Raw genomic sequence first — 22,362 nt, 5'->3', positions numbered from 1 at the left:
ACTGGGCAATTATTAGTATAGGATCAGTATGCTAGGGGAAAAAAAAAAACCTGTGGTCTACTTGCTCACCCACCAAGACAGTAAAAGCCCAGCCCAGGTCTGTGCAAGACAGTAGGCTAGAGACAGGCACAGAGTAGCAACTGGGTCAGTGTCAGCAAGATCCCATGGAACAGCTGTAATCTTCACCAGGGCTCCCGAGCAAAGGTGTACCTGGCTGTCTGCAGACTCAGTGGACTCCTCAGGACTCCGCAAGGATGAGTTCGGCAGGCCCTGATCCAGCTCTAAACTCTCCACCGTGGTTTCACTTTTCCTTTTTCCTTTCTTCTTTTTCTCCACTGGGGTTGGTCCTTGCTCCTTGCTACAAGGAGAAATTCAGAATTAAACCTCTTGAGCAGTTTTAAAAACTAAGATTTCTCATGTGATCAAAGTCATGAAACCACACACTCTAGAGTTCTAGGACTAGGGCAGGCTTTAATGGAGAACCTACAAGTTTCTTCCCCAAAATATAGGAATAAATATCCATATGAACTGATTCAGAATTCACTCTATTATATCTTTTATCATGACTAATATGGCTATGATTAACAGAATGAGAAATAATATAATATGAACATCTGCAAAAACATAACTTTTAGTTCATGTAATAAATCTCTTCTGTGGAAAATATAATGGCTTCACAGATATTAAGGATTATCAAATACAATCTTCATTTAAGTTATGTGAAGCCAAAAAACCCACTGCCATTGAGTCGATTCTGACTCAAAGTGATTACTGGACCACGTAGAACTACCACAGAGGGTTTCCGAGAGGCACCTGGTGGATTCGAACTGCTGACCTTTTGGTTACCAGCCTTAGCTCTTAACCGCTATGCCACCAGGGTTTCCTTAAGTTACACACGAAGAAATATCTCCCTAATCTATCATCATTCTTTATTGAGTACAGTCTATGTCTAAGACCTGGTGTGAACACTAGGAACCCAAACATGGCAGAAACTGTGCCTGCCCTTGAGGAGCTTATAATCATGAAGATGCTATGGTCCACCTATAGCCACAGCCCAAGGCAGTAACATGAATGCTTCCTGAAAGGTAGACATGGGCAAAGTCCATCTACCATGCAAGGCCCTGCTAAGATGCAATATCTCTAAAAAGCCTTTCCTGACTCTCACAGACAGTAAAATCTCTCTCTTCTATTCTCCCAAGGCACTTCAACTGCGCTTTGCTTAAGGTATCCCTACTTTGGCCTTTTACCAAAGTTAGTCATTAACTATGACACTAGTGCCTCAATTCTCAGTAAACATCTGTTAAATGGATGAATATCTTAGACTTCTCTGATTTCTCCTACCAGGCTCTAAGTTCCTAGAGGGCAATATGTACTTATTTCCATTTTGTATTCCTCACAGTGAGTACTATCGTTTCCTTCTACATAGTAAGTATTCAATAAATATTTAATGAGTAGATGAACACATTAATGGATGGATAAGATTATTTCTGGCTGGGGAGATTTGGAAATGGCATCTGAACAAGAATTTACACAGAATTTTGACAGGTGGTAGGTAGGAATAATACCAACAACAGCAGCTAACGTATATAATGCTTACTACACGCAGGCACAGTTCTAAGTCCTTTACATAGATTACGTCCTTTAATCCTCACAACAACCCTATGAGACAGTATCACTATTCTCATGTTATACTTGAGGAATCTTAGGCACAGTGAGGTTAACTTAGGTCTCCAGGGGAACATGGCTAGTAAACGGTGGAAACAGGGTTTGAATCTAGGCAGTCTATGCTCTTTGAGGAATAGAGCAGTGTTAAAGGAACATCTGATAAAAGATAGTGTGTGTGGCTGGATGACAGGGTGAGTAAACAGAAGCACTAAGTGATAGAGCTGGAAAGAAAAATCAGGGGTACGCCAAGCTAGAGAGTTTAGAATTCATTTAGTGTGGAAAGGGCCACTAGCCAAGTCCCAGGCAAGAGAGAATGAAGACTTAAGCTAGATACAATCAATGAAAACTCAAAAGTGAAAATGATTTGAAAGACCTAGCCTTGAACCAGTAAGTCTTGGCAAGTGAAAGAATGTGAAGAAAGAGGAAAGAGCCAAAATAATTGATATTTCCTACCAGGTGAAAGATTGGAAGGTGTGGGGAAGACAGGGATATTGGATGGCCTTGTTCACAGAGGGGAAATCCAGCATGACGAACATGTGGCAGGTATTCCAACCAGGGCTGGCAGCTGAATCAATCTGCCTCTCTCTTGAATGCCCTTCACCCTTCATGGATCCCCAACCTGGTCAGCACAAACTCAGTCCATCCACGATGCCCCAGGCTGAAGACAGTTTGCCTATCTATCAGGAAAGTTTATGATGAAAACTATTTTGGTCCAACCTGTATAGGTGAAAACTCAAGGGGTCCTGCCTTTTTAGAGGATAACAGATTTTAATATGACACTCATAACCTCAAGCAGGGGAAAAAAAAAAAAAGTTATTCCACTTCTTATCAGTTCAGGAGAAGAGACACAAGTGAAACAGTTTGAAAAGATGCTAAATATTCATAGGAATATTTATCTCGTTATGTGGCTTTTCATTATAAAAAATACATAGCAATTTATGCTCCACAAAGTACTTATGCATTCTGCACGTCACTTATCTGTTACAACCACAATTCCATGAAGGATGCAGGAAAGACAGTTCCCACATTCCAGGTGAGAAAACTGAGGTTTAAAAGCAGCAAAGATCCCAAAGTCAGCAGCAGAGCTGAGGCTCACACTCAGGTCTCATCTGATTCACAGTCCATTGCTTTTTAAATCATATAATGTTTCTTAACCTTTTTTTTTTTTTTTTTTAAAACAAACAAAAAGCTCCAGTTTCCCTTTTGACAAATATAAAAACTTAAAACCTCCTTTAATGTTATTTGAATTTCCAATGACTTTTAAAGAGTCAGCACCAAAAACATTTCAATGGCCAAATATAGAAAAAAACTCACAAGTTGATAGTTCTTGACTTTTTATGGATCTCTTAACAAAGGTTTGTGTTTAACTTTTTGACATAAATTTAAAGAAAGCTAATATACCAAAAGTCATCAAAATAATTGCATACTCAGAGGCCCATTCAATCTTCCATAAAATCAAACGTCCTTCTTCCTAACCCCTGAAATAAACTTTATCACTAAATGTAGCTTCATTATATTAGAAATCCTTGTCTGTATATTTTTATTCTTCATTTTAAATGGTCACATATATGTGCCATAAATATGTACTTCATTGTGAAACATACTAAAAACCAAACCAAGTACAAACCATAATTAGGGAATGGACCCTCCTCAAAATATGAAAGCTTACTGCAAAACCAGTACACATTTGCCCTCCATGTTTTGAGAAACATTAAATTACGAAAGTAGGAGGAGCCACCATAAGGCACTTCCAAGTCAAGCCTGGGGCACACTACGTTTTTTTAGCCAGAAGTTGCGGTGGGTAGGAGAAGCACCTTCTCAAATACATGTTGGTGGGAAGAGCCAAGATGGCAGCCTAGTCAGATGTGCCATACTATTCTTCTACAGCAAAGACTCGAAAAATCAAGTGAAACACATGCAGATAACAATCCTGGAATCCTGAACATTAAAAAGGAAGGATAAGTAACTGAATCAAACACCAACTGGAAGAAAAAATTGAACTGAAGCAGCAAATGAATAACATGGAGCAGCGGGGCTCTGCCAGCCATCCTGGCTCAAAATAGCCATCTTGAGGCAAAGCCAGTAGTGACCCTGGTTGAGGACCACAGGAAGGCAACTTCAAAGCATTCCCATAAGAGACAAGAGAAACTGTATAGACACACCCAAAGAAAAACAAGATGAGTGGATCAAAATCCATATCTGAGGAAGGAAAACAGAGAAAAGAGAGTAAAAATTCCAGGGATCCTGCCGTTCAGAGAGTAGGGAGTGGGCCAGGATCCAGAGGCAGGTATATTAATGAGCAGTGGTCCCTGACCTCTGGGGTGAGTAGTATGCACAGGCAGTGGATTTGCAGAGTATTGGTGAGACGTCCCCCACACGACTGGACTCCGGAAGGCCCCTTGCCTCACACTTGATTGGGGGCAGGGACCAACTGCTGGCTGCAGTGGATGGGAAGTGCCAGGGCACCCATGTTTGCCAGATGAAGAGGCACACTCCCCCTCTTCCCACCCTCCTGAAGCACTAGAAAGCCCCATACCCCAACCACCCCACCCAATTGGACACCATAATATGAGCCTCCCGTCCCCCCTTACCCAGCCCTATCCGTCAACCCCCTTGCCCTCATGACGAGTAGCAGTGTGCTCCTGTGTGCTCATCCACCTGCCACTTATCAACCTCCAAGCAGAGTGTGGCAGTGACAACATACCCCCGCACATGCCCACTCACCACCCACAACCCCCTGGTTTGGTGAGCAGTGGAGACCGCATGTACACCCTCCGCCACCCACCCCCCCGAACTGGTGGGTGGCAGTGATCATGAAACTATGCACGTGCCCACTTCACACCCGACACAGTGAGTGATGGCAACTGTAAAACTGTGCACATGCCCGCCTGGCACCCACCCCCGAGCTGGCGAGTGGCAGCAACCATGCAACCATACTCATTTGCCACCAAGCCACCCCCCAACAAGCAGATGCAATCGTGCCCCCTCCTCGCCCACTCCACCCACCACACCTGCTGACCCAGCAACTCAGTGAGTGCCACTACCCATTCCTGCGCCACTGGATCAATGACAGACAGCAACCAATGCCTGCCCAGTCTGCCCTGAGATGTCCTGCAAGACCAGCAAATACAGACCCACACTTGTACGCTCCCAGCCACTACCCTGCCCACCTAGGGACAGGTGGTGAGTGCCCTAGTGCTGCAACACTAGCAACCAGAGTAGCACGCATCCCCCGCCCACCCAGATATATCAAAACAAATGAAAAAACCAGAAGTGAGAAAACAAACATACAGTCAATAAATGAATATAACAACACCTTAGTCCCTCAAAGACAATAAACAGTATCAAATCACATAAAGAAGACAAGATGGCTCAAGAAAGTGAGCAAAATAAAGGGCCAGGAAACCTTCTTAAGGAAAAAATGGTAATAGAACTATTTGATAAGGAATTCAAAAGACTTGTACTTAGGATCCTCAAAGACCAAGAGAGAGATCAAGGAAAACACAGACAAAACTCTAGACAAATTCTGGAAAAGAGTACAGGAACAAAATGATAAAATAGATGAAACCATAAAAAAAAACAGCAACTAGAAATCCAGACAAATAACAACAAAATTCCAGAAATAGATAAGTCAATGGAAGGATACAGGCGTAGAACTGAATCAATGGAAGACAGGATCAACAACATGGAGGACAAATCCCTTGATACTAACTTGTTTGAGAAACATTCAGACAAAAGAATGAAGAAAAATTAAGAAAGACTAAGAGTTACATGGGACACTATCAAGAGGAATAACTTCCACATGACCAGAATCCCAGAGCATGAAGAGACCAAAAAACAAAGCACAGAGAAAAATTTTAAAGATGTGCTGGCAGAAAACTTGCCTAATATCACGAAAGACCAGAAGATATCTATCCAAGAAGCTCAATGAACCCCATATAGAACAGACCCCAAAAGAATGTCACCAAAACATATCATAATCAAACTCCAAAACCAAAGGCAAAGAAAGAATCCTGAAAGCAATTTGGGAAAAACAAACTGTCACCCATAAAGGGGAATGAGTAAGACTAAGCTCTGATTTCTCAGCAGAAACCATGTTGGCAAGATGACATACATAAAACTCTGAAAGAAAAAAACTGCCAACCATGAGCAAAGTTGTCTCTCAAATACAATGACAAAACTAGAACATTTCCAGATAAACAGAAATTAATGAAATTTGGAAAAACCAGATCAACCCTCGGACAGAGAACCAACAACATCAGACAACGACCTGAGATTAAGACACATGACAGCATCACCCAGACACCAACCAAGGTAAAGAATTTTCAGTATAAAATAAAGCTACAGGACTGAAAACAAAGAGCCAGAGATGTCAATCTGTAAATGACGACAACTTCAAAATAAAATGAGGGAATAAATGGTACAGTTATAGAACTTCCATGTGGACAGGAAGTCAAGACGATATCAAGATACAAGACTGTTTAAAACTTAGGAAGATAAAGGCAAATTTCAGGGTAGCCACAAAGAATATTAATAAACCTACTAACCAAAATAAAAAAGAAAACTATAAAGACTCAGCAAACTCAAAATCAACAAAGGAAATGAAAAGAAAATCCATAAACAAAAAGAACACAGTACAGAAGAGTAAGCGGAATGAGACACCATCAATACCACCACAAGAAAAAAAAAACACCCACAACAAAAGAGTAGCAGTTAACTTGTATGTATCAATAATCACTCTGAATACAAATGGGTTAAATGTAATAGTAAAGGCACACAGTAACGGAATGGATTAAGAAAAACATGACCCATCAGAATGTTGCCTACAAGAGACACACTTTAGACACAAAGATAAAAACAAGCTAAAAAAAAAAAATCAAAAGATGGAAAAAAATATATCAAGTGAACAGTAATCAAAAAAAGGAGTGGCAATATTAACCTCTGATTATAAAATAGACTTTAATACAAAATTCAACATAAGAGACAAGGAAGGGCACTATGTAATGATTAAGCAGTCAATCCACCAAGAGAATGTAACCATAATAAATGTTTACACATCCAACAACAGAGCTCCAAAATACATAAGACAAACTCTAGCAGTATCAAAAAGAGAAACAGACAATTCCACAATAACAGTAGGCAACTTTAACATACCAGTTTCGATGAAGGACAGAACAAATAAAAGAAACTCAACAAAGATACAGAAGATCTAAACATCCCAGTCAACCATCTTGGCCTCATAGACATACACAAAACAATCCACCCAAGAGCAGCACAGTAGACATTTCTCCATCGCACATGGATCATTCTCCAGAACAGAACAAATTTTAGGCAATAAACTAAGCCTCAATAAATTTGAAAAATACTGAAATAATACAAAGCATCTTCTGTGACTAAAACACTATAAAATTAGAAATCAGGAAGAACAAGGGAAAAACCCCAAATACATGAAAACTCATTAACACCTTGCTTAAAAACCACTGGGCAATAGAAGAAATTAAGAACAAAATTAAAAAATTCCTATAATCAAACCAGAATGAAAACACATCATAACCAAAATCTTTGGGACACAACAAAAACAGTAAGCAGAGGTCAATTTATAGCAATAAATGTATACATCAAAAATAAAAGGGTCAAAATCAATACCATAACCTAACAAACAGAAAAAGAGCAGCAAAGCAAGCTCACAGTCACCAAAGGAAAAAATAAAGGTTATGCAGAAATAAATCAGAACAGAAAAACAACTGAAAAAACCAACAAAACTAGATGTTGGTTCTTTGAAAAGATCAATAATATTGACAAACCACTGGCCAAACTGACAAAAGAAGAAGATGCAAATAACTCAAATAAGAAATAAGATGGGTGACATTACAACAGAACCAACTGAAATAAAAAAGACCACAACAGAATATTATGAAAAATTACACACCAATAAATTCAAAAACCTAGAAAAGATGGACAAATTTCCAGAAACACATTACATTACCCAAACTAACACAAACTGAGGTAGAATATCTGACCAGACCCATACCATATGAAGAAACTGAAGAAGTCATTAAAAAACTCCCAAGAACAAAAAAAGCCCAGGCCCAGAGGTTTCACGAGAGAATTCTACCAACCATTCAGAGAAGAGATGACACCAGTACTACTCAAAACTATTTCAGAAAAGGAAAGACTACTCCAAATTCATTCTATAAAGCCAGCAGAACTCCAATACCAAAGCCAGGCAAAGACACCTCTAAAAAAGAAAATTATATACCAATATCCCTCGAATACAAGCGTAAAAATTCTCAACAAAATTCTAGCAAATAGAATTCAACAGCATATCAGAAAAAAAAACCCACAACCAAGTGGGCTTTGTACCAGGTTCAACATCAGAAAATCAATCAACATAATCCATCATATAAATGAAACAAAGGAAAAGAATCACACAATCCATCTCAAACAATGCAGAAAAGGCATCTGATAAAGTTCAACACCCATTCCTGATAAAAACTCTCAGCAAAATAGAAATAGAAGGGACATTCCTCGACATAATTAAGGGCATATATACAAAACCAACAACCAACATTATTCTCAATGGAGATTGAAAGCATTCCCCTTGAGAAGGAGAACCTAACAAGGATATCCTTTATCACTACTCTTATTCTATATTGTACTGTAACTCCTAGCTAGAGTAATAAGGCAAGAAAGGGAAATCACGGGCATACAAATTGGTAAGGAAGAAGTAAAACTATCCCTATTCGCAGATGACATGATCATATACACAGAAAATACCAGAGACTCTACAAGAGAGCTACTGGAGCTAATACAAGGATTCAGCAAAGTGGCAGAGTAGAAGGTAATCATACAAAAATCAGTTGGATTCCACTACAGTAACAAAGAGAACTATGAAAAGGAAATCAGGAAAACAATACCATTTATGATAGCCCTCAAAAAGATAAAATACTTAGGAATAAGTCTAATTAAGGATGTAAAAGGCTTCTACAGAGAAAATTACAAAACACTACTGAAAGAAACCAAGAGACCTACATAAATGGAAAAACATACCATGCTCATGGATAGGAAGACTTAACATGGTGAAAATGTCAATACTATCCAAAGTGATCTACAAATATGCAATCCCGATGTACATTCAAATATATGTCAGGAAAATAGGAAAATGCCTGGCGAATCCTGCTCACTTATTTGGGAGTAAACAAGAAGATACTCTACCTGGGAAATCTTCAAAGTGATTTTCTGGAGGTTACCTTTGGCAACAGAATCAATTTTGAGTTCCATAAGTTCTTCCTGGAGCTCTTCTGATAAAGACAAATATCAGGAAGAAAAGATTCCTTGTAAGCTCACAAATGAGATTTTCAAATAGGACATCAAGAAGATTGGTGATGAACCGTTAACAGTGCTTAATCAAAACAGAAAAGTGTTTTCTTTCAATTTAAAAGAAGAACCCGGATCACAAATTCATAATGCTAAAAGACCATCAGTAAACACTCCAATCATGGCTTTCCAAATAAATTAGACTTAGCATCAACATTATCACTCAGCTTTAGTGATTGTCCCACAATCTTGAGAAAATGGAATTTCTTCTAAAATAGTAGCTGAGCAAAAACTAACTGAGTCACATATTTCATGCAACCAAACTGCTAAATAATAACCTTTATCAAAAGAGTCATGCCAATATAAGTCGGAATTGACTCAACGGCAAAGGGTTTGGTTTGTGTTTGGTTTACTGCTCCTCAGCAAAATCGGAAGTCTGACTGCCTTTAGGTAAGTCACCAAATCTGTGTGCCACTAAGGAATCAGGCAAAGGCCATTCTGAAATTTATTCTCAATTTGTTCTCCAGCAAAACTTTAGAGGCATTCAGGATACTGGGTTTCAGGTAAAGGTCTGGAAGGGTATATATCAAACCATTAGAGTGGCTACCTGGTGAAAATGGTAGGACTGGTAGATGAGAGACATTTTTGTGTGCGTGTGAGGGAGGAGGGCTGGGTTTTATTTATTTTGAATGAGTCTTTAAAAAAAAAACTATAGGAATAATTTACATACTATAAAATTCACCCATTTTAATTAAAAATTCAATGATTGTTAGTAAATTTATTGAGTTACGCAGTGATCACCATAACTCGGTTCTAGAACACTTTCATGGAATAATTTTCAATTTATAAACTTTGTATTGTTTAATTTTCTTAAAAAAAAAAAAAAAAGTGATTCTGGGAAGATGGGAGCGTAAACAGAACATCGTTCCGACCCTCCCACAAATACAGGAAAAATACAACAAGGAAATGGTGCTTGGCTTTTAAGGACTATGAATCGGGGAGCAGAGGAAAACAGTGGAGAATTGCAGACAGGCAAGAATCAATGAGTCACATACAGCAGAAAAATTGCTCCTCCCACCATCCCTGCCCCTCCCCCAGGCACACAAACACTAGCTGCTATAAAAAGGAAAAGTGACCCCAGAAAAAGAGGCTGTGTCCCTAACCACCACAGCCCCTGCCTGTACAAAGAGACAGCACCTCCAGCCTCTGTTCTAAAATCAACATGACAGACCTCCCCAGGAGTCCATTTGTAGTGTCCCAGCATCTCCCTACAGACACTGTTGGTTGCAAGGCTACCACGAATTGGTATAGAAGGCCCATGCAGTACAGTCTGCTCTCATAGTCAACACTCTACCTGCCTCCCGACGTACCCCATATCTCAGGCCTTTGAAATGAATAGGACAGAACTCTCAGCAAGTCAGTTCTGGTATGTCTGCTTAGCTTTTCCATTGATGCTAAGGACTGCTGGCTAAGGCTGCTGTGTGCTAGGAAACAGGCATCTTTCTGGAGGCTACAGCCACAGCCAACATACTACTAGGAGGGCCCACTGGTGGACAGGCTGACCACAACGTGTTTCCGGTTTGTTTGGGAGGGCCTGAAAGTTGAAAAAGGAGATCTGGAACTCTTTAGAATCCCAATTAAACCAAGAAAGGAGAAGGAACTATCACAGAAAGGGAGAGAAAATGGTAAGCAAAGGCCAATGGCTCTGTCTGCCTAAGAGTTTCTCACAGAAAGTATTGCAGGCAAAAATGCAAAATAATGAAGAAAACTGAGAAAGTTAACACCCTCAAAAATTCCAATGCCCCAACAAAAAAATCACAAGACACAAAAGAATAGGGAAACAATGGCCTATCCAAATGAAAATGACAAAGGGAGTAAAAGTGCATCTAGAGATAACCAAGTAACCAAAAAAAAGGAAGAATACAACAGAGCAACATTAAACATAATTAAAGAACTAAGGGAAAACATATAAACAGCTAAAAGAAATATGGAAAACAACGCACAAACAAAATGTGGACGTAAAAAAAGAGATATTGCAACTGAAAGGGACGATAACTGAAATGAAGGACTTACCAACAAACTTACTCAGGCAGAAGAAAGAATCAGTAAATTGGAGGATACGATAGTTAAAATAAGACATTAAAGAGCAATAAGAACAAAGGCTCAAAAAAGGCGGAGAACAGTTTAACAGAATTATGGAACAACAAAAAGAGACCTAATATACACACCATAGGAATTCCAGAAGGAGATAAAAGAGAAAGGAACAGAAACAATATTTGAAGAACTAATAACAGAAAATATCCCCAGTCTAACAAAGGACATGAATCTACAAATCCAAGAAGCTAAAAAAACCCAAGCAAGAAAAACCCAAAGAGATCTACACCAACACATATCATAGTGAAGGCTCTCAAAAAGTAAAGAGAGAATCCCGAAAGCGATGAGAGAGAAGCAAGCAAATACAAAGGATCTCCAATAACATTAAGCATCAATTTTTCCTTAGAAACACTGGAGGCCCGAAGGCAACAGAATGATATATTTAAAATGCTGAAAGAAAAAAGCTGTCAACCAAGAATACTATACCCAGTAAAACTATTCTTCAAGAATGAGGATAAAATTAAAACATTCCCAGAAAAAAAGAAGCTGAGAGAGTTTACATCCACCAGGCTTGCCCTACAAAAAATACTAATGGGAGTTCTATAGATGGAAGGGAAAAGACACCATAAAGTAATTCAAAGATATGCATAAAAAAGAAAGATCCTTTTTACAAATGGAACTGCATGTACAAGTATAAAGGCTAGTAATATATTCATGCACGATAACTCTAAATATTTTGTCCTTCATGGTTTTTAATAACATGTATAAAAAGCAAGGATAAAGTTACGTTACAGGGAACCTGAACTCTAAAGACATAATTAATGATAGCAATAACCAAAGGGGGAGAGAGGAATGGCATACAGAATTTCTTTTGTTATTAAAGTTGGTACCAACTTAGCCTAGAATGGCTACCATAAGTATTACTGTTAAAGGTAATATTCACCAAAAAGGCTCACTACAATAAACCAACAAAAACACAAAAGCAAGCAGTAGTAAAAGACAAAGAAGGCTTAGACACACAAATAACAAAATGGCAGAAGTCACTTCTTATCAGTAATTACAGTGAATGTAAATGGACTACATGCTCCAATCAAAAGGCAGAGCATGGCAGAATGGGTTAAAAAACATGATCTAACTATATGCTGTTTACAAGAGACACACCTTAAATTCAAGGACAAAATAGGTTGAAAGAGAAAAGGATGGAAAAAAATATTCCTTGTAAATAATAACCAAAGGAGAGCTGGGGTGGCAATCTTAATGTCAGACAAAGCAGACTTTAAGACAAAATTTGTCAGAAGAGATAATGGTAGACATTATATAGTGACAAAAGGGTCAATGAATCAAGAAGATTTAACAATCATAAATATATATATGCACCCAATATAAAAAGTAGGGGTACCTAAATATGTAAAGCAAACACTGATAGAATTAAAGGATGAAATAGTAGTACAACAATAGCTGGAGACTTCAGTACACTACTTCCAATATTGGACAGAATACTGAGGACCTAAATGACATTATAAACCAACTAGACTTAACAGATATATATAGAACACTCCACCCAAAACAGTACAATTTACATTCTACTCTACTGCACAACAATCATTCTCCAGGACAGAACACACATTAGGTCACAAAGCAAGTCTTGATGAATTTAAAAAGACTGAAATCATACAAACTATTTTCTCTGAGCACAACAGAGTGAAGCTAGAAATCAATAACAGAAAAAAAAAAAAACCTGGAAAATAAACAAACATATGGAAACAAACAACACACTATTAAACTACCAATGGGTCAAGGAAGAAGTCAAAAGAGAAATCACAAATTTATTAGAGTCAAATGAAAATGAAGCAAAACATGCCAAAACTTATGGGATGCAGCAAAGGCAGTACTCAGAGGGAAACTTACAGCAATAAATACCTATACGAAAAAAGAAGAAAAACCTCAAATTAACAGCCTAAGTTGACAACTCCAAAAACCAGAAAGAGAAGATCGAACTAAGCCTAAACCTACCAGAAGAAAGAAAATAAAGACCAAAGCAGAAATAAATACAATCCAAAACAGAAAAACAATAGAGCCAATAAATCCAGAAGTTGGTTTTCTGAAAAGGTCAATAAAATTGATAAACTTTTAGACACACTAACAAAGAAAAAAGATGCAAATAACCAAAATAAGAAATGAAAGAGATGTTGCAACTGACCCGATAAAAATAAAGAGAATTATGACAAAATATTGTGAAAAACTGTACAGCAACAAACTGGATAACCTAGATGAAATGTGCAAATTCTTAGAAGCACACAACCTAACCTAACTGACTCAAGAGGAAATAGGAAGTCTCAATAGACCGATAACAAGCAATCAAATCAGTGATCAAAAACCTCCCAACAAAATAAAGTCCTGGACCAGACAGCTTCACTGGGGAATTCTACCAAACATTTAGAGAAGAATTGAAACCAATACTGTTTACACTCTTCCAAAAGATAATGAAAAGGAAGAAATACTCCTTAATTCATTCTATGAAGCAAACTCTGATACCCAAACCAGACAAAGACCCCACAATAAAACCAGAAGCCAGTATCTCTAATGAATACAGATGCAAAAATCCTCACCAAAATACTACCAAACAGAATTCATCAGAATATTAAAAGAGTCATACACTATGACCAAGTAGGATTTATTCCAGGAACACAGGGATGGTTCAACATTAGAAAATTATTCAACATAATATAACACATCAATATCACAAAGGAAAACAACCGCATGGTAATCTCTATGGATGCAGAAAAAGCATTTGATAAAATTCAACACCTTTCCTTGAGGAAAACCCTCATGAAGACTGGAATAAAGAGGAAACTCCTCATTATGACTCAGAGCACATATGAAAAGGCAGCGGCCAACATTATACTTAGTGGAGAAAGACTGAGAGCTTTCCCCTCGAAATTGGGAACAAGACAAGGGTACCAGTTTACATCACTTTATTCAACACTGTATCAAAAGTCCTATCCAGATCAATAAGACAAGAAAAAGAAATAAAAGGCATCCTGATTGGAAAAGAAGTAAAATTATTGCTATTCGTGGAAGAAATGATCCTATATGTAGAAAATCCCAAACACTTAACAAGAAAACTTCTGGAGCTAACAGAGGAATTTAACAAAGTTGCAGGGTACAAGATCAACAAACAAAAATCAGCTGGTTTCTATACACTAGCAATTAGGAATCTGAAAGGGAAATTAGGGAAACAATTCCATTTACAATTGCATCTACGAGAAATGAAATACCTAGATATAAATCTAACCAGGATGTGAAGGACTTCCACAATGAAAACTATAAAACACTGCTGAAAGAGATTAAAGAAGATTTAAATAAATGGAAAGATGTTCCATGTTCATAAACTGGAAGACTTAATATTGTTAAGAAGCCAATACCACCTGAAGAGATCTACAGATTCAACACAATTCTGATGAAAATTCCAACAGCCTTCTTTACAGAAATAGAAAAACCAAATCTCATCTTTATATGGAATGGCAAGATACCCCCAAATAGCTAAAGCAACATTGAAAGAGAAGAACAAAAAGTAGGAGGACTCACACTTCCTGATTTTAAAACATACTTCATGGCCACGATACTCAAAACAGCCTGGTACTGGTATTAAAACAGACACATAGACCAGTGGAATACAATTGAGAGTCCAAAAATAAACCCAAACATACATGGTCAGCTGATTGTTGCCAAGGGTGCTAACTCCATTTGATGGGGAAAGAGGAGTCTTTTCAATAAATGGTGATGGGAAAATTGGATTTCCACATGCAGAAAAATGAAACAGGATCCATGCCTCAAACCATATACAAAAACAAATTCAAAGTGGATTAAGGATTTAACGTGTAAACTAAAACCATAAAATTCTTAGAAGAAAAAGCAGGAGCAAAGCTGTCAGGCCTCGCTTTTAACATGGATTATCCAAAAGAATAACAAAAACACAAACAGCAAAAGACAAAATAAATGGGACCACATAAAAGTTAAAAACTTTTGTTCATCAAAAGGCTTTACCGAAAAAGTGAAAACACAAGCTATCAACTGTAGATCTAATAGCCAAAACATATATAAAACTTCAACAACTTAACAACAAAAAGACAAATAACACAATCGTAAAATGGGCAAAGGACTTGAACAGACAGGTCAAGAAAGGGACAGTGTTGACATGTCGTGGAATTGGCAATCAATGTCACAAAACAGTATGTGCATTAATCGTTTAATGAGAAACTAATTTGCTCTGTAAACCTTCATCTAAAGCACAATCAAAAAAAAAAGGCTTGGAGACAAAATGAGGAAGGAGGGGAATTAAAAAAAAATCTCATTTAATGAAATATAAGTGATTTCCAATTTCAGCAACCAAGGTAACAATAAATCTTCTACATTGAATCCCAAAGTAAAATGAGTGTTGAACCTTGTTTAAATCCAGGTTAGAAGAGAGTTGGAATAAATATCACATTGGTCAATAATAAATGAATATAAAAAAAAAAAAAAGAGTAGCTACAGAGGCTACTTAAGTACAACCAAAAACCTCATGGGATTTTGTTACTTGCTTTTGAAGTTTGGCGTCATGGATTCATGAGGCATCCAAGTTAACTGGACTGATAACATGTTTAGTGTATCTATTCTACTGCCTAGTTCATTGCATAGTGCCTGGGCTCTTAAAACCTTTTAAGTGGCCATCCAAGGCACGACAACTGGTCTCTATTTGCCTGGAGCAATAGGGGAGGAAAAAGGAGAGTCAGGAATAGGAGAACGGTATGTGATGTGTGGCTAACTGTCTCCTTCGCCATGAGATCAGAAGAACTGAATGGTGCCCGGCTACCATTACTGAACACTTTGATCAAAGATTCTATAGAAGAGTCCTGATCAAACGAGGAAAAATGCAGAAGACAATTTCAAATTCTCATGGACTCCAGATTTCTGGAGCCACGGAGGCTGGGTGAATCCCTGAAATTACTGCCCTAAAATAATCTTTAATCCTTAATCCAAAAAATCCCCTGAAATCTTCTTAAAACCAAACAACAGTTTAGCTTAACTAGTGAAAAAGGTCTACCTTGAGGATTATGGTCATTTAAGAATTCTCTATATGGGATCAAATTGATAACAGCAATTTGAACGATTAGAAAGAAACCGTAGGGGGGCAGTAAATTTACGTTAATGGGGAGGAACAACTCAGAAAAGGAGGGTGAGAATGGTGGCACAACTCAAAGAATGTAATCAATATCACTGAATCGTACATGTAGAAACTGTCCAATTGGTGTTATGTTTTGCTGTGCATATTCTCAATAACAACAAAATAAATAAAGTTTTAAAAAAGAAAAAGAAGCCTGTCTTACTTTATAATTAAAGAACAAATTTTTTAATTAAAAAAAGAAAAAAAGATTACAAGATTTCATCATTGCTTCTCCCATGATATGAGATTGTTATCCTCTGCAATTAAGAATTATTTCACATGAAACTTACAGGGTTTCCAGATTTCTAATACAGTCCTAAGTCCACCGCCTCACTGATTTTATAAATTCAGGCTTTATGATTTTGACCCAAGTGTAGGTCAAGTTGAAAAGGCCACATGGCATAATTATTCATTGTTTTTAGTCATCGTATTGAAGAAGCTGGAAACCCTGGTGGCGTAGTGGTTAAGAGCTACGGCTGCTAAACCAAGGGTCAGCAGTTCGAATCCGCCAGGCGCTCCTTGGAAACTCTATGGGGCAGTTCTACTCTGTCCTATAGGGTCGCTATGAGTCCAAATCGACTGGACAGCACTGGGATTGGGCTTGGGCTATTGAAGAAGGTAGAATCCATCCTTGCAACACACATGAATTTAAACGTGGGATAAACATCACTACATTTTCAGTATTGGCAGGGAGGCATCATCTTAGGGAGAATAAAAAGGAGTCATAACATAAAGAAGCGAACCAACGACAGTAACTGGTTGAGATGGCAGACTGAGGAATGCTATCGATAGCAGTTAGACCACAGTAGCTGGATTGTTTGAGACATCCAGTCGTGCCTTACACACACACACACGCAGTGAAATCTGTGAGAGCTGGAACTTGACAAGACAGTCTTCTCTCTCCGGGTCTCACAAGGTGCAATTTTACCACTTTTCTACAGCTTGTTTTAGCGGAAAATATTTGAGTTTTCCACTTCTGACAGGTTTTCACCTTACATAGGTCCTGGGTTTTGCAGGTTTTACTGTGTGTGTGTGTTCATATAATTTTGCATGTTACCTCTACTATTCCACTGCTGAAGTGGATACTAAAAACATCCTCTCCTCACTTACCACCAGGGTTAGGTTCCAAAGACCAGGTCATTATATGAAATCAGTGTTATGGGAAAATGGAGGATGACCACATCAGATGACAAAATGGAGGATGACTGTATCATTACATAGCTGCCAAACTACACCATTACATAACTGTCAAACCACTGAGAATCATGGCCCAGCCAAGCTGACACAGAACCTTAACCATCAAAGCCAGCATTACTTTCACCTCATACCTCAGCGTTTGTTACTGCCAGACGTACATCACTAGTAGGCAAAACAGTCAAATAGTAGATTTTCTTACTGTTGTAGTAAACACAAAATGTTGGATAATGAGCCAGTCAATAAGTGAAGAGAAGGCGTATTTGTCCAGTACCTTTCTTCTGATATCCAATACTGATCCCCAGACAATGAGAGCAGGTCAGGCAGGGCTATGGTATCTTACCCTATTTACCACAGTGACTGGTGTGGCGATGAACACATGACTCAGTCAGGCTTGGGAGTTCTTCCTTTTTACTTTTTGCAGGAGTGGGTAGGAAAATGAATCTCTTTCACTTCCTCCTCATTCGTGAGGCTGTGATACCCAAAGTTGCAGGTAGCTGTGATTCCAATCTTGGGAAGAAGGCAGTTGCAAAGGATGGAGCTAACACCCAAAGACGTGCAGGGAAGGGTTACAAACAAAGAGCCCTGATGAAACCCTCAACTATATCTCCTGGTTCCATTCCTTAAGTCAATAAACCTCTTTATTTTATTTTTTTTACCGAAGTTGCTTCAAAATTGAGTTTATGTCACTTGTTGCTCAAGAAAGTTTTGAAAAACACAAAGATCTAACATTGCCATCATTAACTGGCATTTGAAGCCAGGTCAAAGGGATTATTTCTATAATCCTCTTTTCTAGCTTTCAGAGTCAGAACAAACTAACTTGCAGGACAGAAAAAATGGAAGACGTTAGATTTTTGAGGCACAAGGTACCTATTTTTAATAAAAAAATCAAACTTGATTTTATAATAAAATACATGTTCACCTTAAAGAAATCACTTACTAGGTTATTTACAACATGCAAGAAGCTCACAACATATAAATTATACTATACATGCAGGACAACTATCAGGTATAGCCTATGACAGTTTATTAGTAGCCTCACCCAAAATCTCTCTTATCCTATCTTCTTCATAGCTTTATTAGCCAAGAAGATTCTGTCCATGTTTACCCTCTGTAGTTTGAGTCAGGAAAATAATTTTTTTGGCCTTCCAAATATGAAATTACATTATAGTATTAAAACACTAGGAAGGCATTATTTCTCAAAATTTTCTTGCCACTCTATCTCCAGCCACTCTCAACCTTCAGGTTTCTTCGCTAGAGCTGAGTTACAACCTGAGTGCTGGATCTGAGTACAAGGAAAAAGATTCGGGGAAGTCTGACAACAAGGTACTAGTTAAGAGTCTGTTATTACTTTGCTCCCATGGCTTTCAGGCACTGAAAGATTTTATCAAGCTACATTATTTCAAAATAACTCAAATTCCCATTTTAAAATGAAAACTTTATAAAATCTCCATCGAAGTCTTGGTAGGAAAAAATCAGTACTACTATAGCGAGTTGCCATAACTCCCAAATTCAGAACTATTGAAAAGACCTGGCCTTCCTAGAGGCTTGGTCTTCTTGGTCTTCTTCCCAGAAGCACAATACTAGAGACACAGGATATTACCCCAAAAGAGCTCGTTTGCGTATCAATGCCCATATTAGTTTAGTTTAGATACAGAGATCGCCATCCGTCAGTTTGTAGTACTGTGGTGGCTTGCGTGTCGCTATTTTGCTGGAAGCTATGCCACTGGTATTTCAAATACCACAAGGATCACACCCACAGTGGATAGTTTTCAGAGGAGCTTTCAGACTGAGGCAAACCAGGAAAAAAGGCCTGGCAACCTCTTTCTGAAAATTAGCCAATGAATACCCTATTGGTCACAACAGATCACTGTCCAATTACCAATGATCATGAAGATGGCACAGGACCAGAAAATGTTTTGTTCTGTTATACACAGATTTACTGTGAGTCAGGGCTGACTCAATGGCAAGTAGCAACAACAGGTTAATCATACAGGTGGTTGGTGAGGCTCTCCTCTGCTGCTGAGTAAAGCTGCTTTCTCCAACAAGCCTTGCCCCTGAACGGGAGGCTTGGGATAGCTTCCACTCGTTTAGGGTATGCCGGCAGAGAAAGGTACATAAGCTAATGCCTCACGCCCCCTTCTTGAGGATGTCAGTGTCCACTTGGATCCCTAGCGCCACCCCCTGGCAAACTGCTCAATACCTTTAGTGTAATTGCCTGAATTTAGCCTGGAGCTGACAAACACCCAGCCACCTTGCCGACAGTCACTTCATCAGCCACCTCCATTTTCTGGCCTGCCACCGATCCCTTCTCCAAGGCTGCCAGCTCCAGTGTGAGCAGGAAGCACTTCTACCCCTGCTGTAAACATAGCTCTTGTGTGTGCTCTGAGCTGGGACTCCCTCCACAGCACCTGTCCATCAGTACAATGTCACTGGCCTTCCTTTTCAGGGAATTCAATACATCTCTCATCTTTGAAGAACTCATTCTCCTCTCTACTTCCTGTCGTTTTAAAGGATTTGGAGAAGAGTAAATAAAAGTATGCTTAGTTTACCATCTTAAATCAGAAGTTCCCCAAAGGACACTTGTTTTAAATGTCTTTTGGTCTTTTTGCTTTAAGTCTTTTCTCACCTATTAATTCCTTTAATACCCAATTCAATACCCACTTCTCCAAAGAGACTCCGGAGGCCAGAACTGAAATACTTTTTAACTCTGGAAATCCTTTTAGCTATTCTGTACACAGTTATACCACCTTCTCCGTTAATGTATATATTTTTGCTGGTTCCTGAACATTTGCAAGGCTGTCTCTCTAACTCGTGAAAGCTCCTCAGTGGCAGGGCTCAGAGATTATACTTCTCTTACAACTCCCTTCCTTCACTATTCCATTCCCAATAAATAAAGCAAGGCACACAGGAGGCACTAACAATATACTGGATAAATGAATGAATAGTTATTTATCAAGTATTCTTATTTAGTAACTGTTTCATTACAGATTAGGTAAAGGACCACTACATGCCAGACTCTAATTTAGAAAGTCTTGGTGAGAAATTGTTGGGGAGAATCCCATTTCCTTGTTCCCATGTTTTCATGAGGAAAACCATGTTTTACTCCCGATAAGGGAACGATACTAGAAACATATTTTCCACCCTTCTTCAAACTCATCTCATTTCTTTGATGGAGGATATATGATTGGAGAGATTGGGAAAAGGAATGGAGTATACATGGCCCAGCATCTTCTACTCTGTTTCAGGGATGTGCCTGTAGGTCTGGTGGATAAACACAACTGAGAAGCTCAATTCTGGCTACAAGCTAATGTAAGTTCTTCAGTCCAGTTTATCAGTAATAAAGCTGATAATTGGATCTCCCTCCCTCTGCTGACTATTTCCCAAGTGTCTTGGAACTGAGAGAGGGAAAGAAGTTTGATTTAACATCATTACCCCCGACCCAACAACCAATATAAACAAGATAACAACAGTACCTCAGCAAGGTTTGCCTGGTGGCAGTTGGTAAGATGAACCGAAGGAGGAAAAGATGGGAAGCCTATAAGTCAGTTGTGAAACTCCTATAATAATCCAAGTATTCAGTGAATCATTTATAACCATCAAGTATTATCTAGGATCTAATCAATAACTGCTCAAATCAAAATATGTATCTTAGCCAATCTTCAAGACAGTAAGTTAAAGAAGCACAAGAAACTGAAACTTAAATGCCAGTATATGTATTTTTAATCAACTCAAGTCTTTTCATTAATAAAACTGCTTCTTCTGACCACCAGGGTCATCAATTAAACGGTCCAAAGCAATTTTATGTAGAATTGCCCCGTAGGGCTTCCAACGAGCAGCTGGTGGATTTGAACTGCCGAGCTTTTTGGTTAGCAGCTGAGCTCTTAACCACTGGGCTACTGGGGCTCCTAAAGATACAAAGGAGAAGAAATCAGACTAACTAGTCCAGAATCTATCTGTGCTACAAAAAAGAATTCTACTAGGTCACAAGTCAATAATACACATCCCCAAAGTAAAGAAAATGAAAGGCTCATTTTTTTAAAGAGATGATCAGCCCAATCTGTCAGCATCCTTTCAATATGTGTCTCCTGGATTTCTGAACTTCAAGAGATTCTGCTTTCTTCTAAGTTAGCAGCCCTTGAAAACACTGCCACGCACTTCTCCAAGTCACTTGTATTTTACAGTCTGATTATATCGAAATCACGGTCCCTTAATTACTGCTACGTATACATTTACACACAACCTTATTTTGTGAATACCCTCCTCATTCCACCAAAATGGAATTTACAGTGAGGTCTGTATACTCATCACCTTGTTTCATAGTCCACACAAAGTAAATTCAAACTCCTTTAAGAAGAGGTTGATAAAATTGTTTAAGCATCAGGGACCACTGGCTAACCGAGCTCAGATGCCTACATGGCTTTCTACTGCCTTCTACAACCAAACCAGGCTCTTTATTTGAGCTCTGAAACTCTCCTCTAATTACCCGAATTCTAAAACACTATCCTTATCATTCACTACTCTCTGTAATAATCAAATTAAGTCACTCTACTAGCTCATGGTTAATGGGCTTTCTTCACACATGCTATTAACCTGAAGAACTACTTCATTTTCTCCAAATTAATTTGGAGACAAAAATTATTGGCAGAAGCCAAAAAAGTTCACTCTGCCACCCCATGCACACAACAGATGACAGAGTATGCTCACTAGGTTCACTGAGAAACAAGGCCCATAAAATCAGAACTCCGATTGTACCTACCTGTCTTGACCTTCTCTATTCTATGGCCATTCCTGTAAATTACATTCCTAGGTTCCCACCCAAGCCTCTTTAATAGATGAAAGATGAATTCCCCTGCCAGGCAGAATGGGGTGAATATTATAAGGCA

The 22,362-nt window shown here is 38.5% G+C and overlaps 1 protein-coding gene across 7 annotated transcripts in view; it reads right to left on the bottom strand.

The window, feature by feature from the left end:
- Positions 1-22,362, bottom strand: part of CHD6 (chromodomain helicase DNA binding protein 6) — a 230,676-nt gene that overhangs the window by 137,036 nt on the left and 71,278 nt on the right. For all 7 annotated transcript variants that reach the window (XM_049869932.1, XM_049869935.1, XM_049869938.1 and 4 more), the window contains one exon: positions 211-358. In XM_049869932.1, the coding sequence (XP_049725889.1) occupies positions 211-358 (148 nt within the window). The remainder of the gene's footprint in view (positions 1-210; positions 359-22,362) is intronic.

This window comes from Elephas maximus, chromosome 25 (assembly GCF_024166365.1).
Source record: "Elephas maximus indicus isolate mEleMax1 chromosome 25, mEleMax1 primary haplotype, whole genome shotgun sequence".
In the NCBI taxonomy this organism is placed as follows: Eukaryota; Metazoa; Chordata; class Mammalia; order Proboscidea; family Elephantidae; genus Elephas; species Elephas maximus.
Note: the sequence above shows the minus strand (reverse complement) of the source record. Positions and strands in the feature narration are given on the sequence as shown.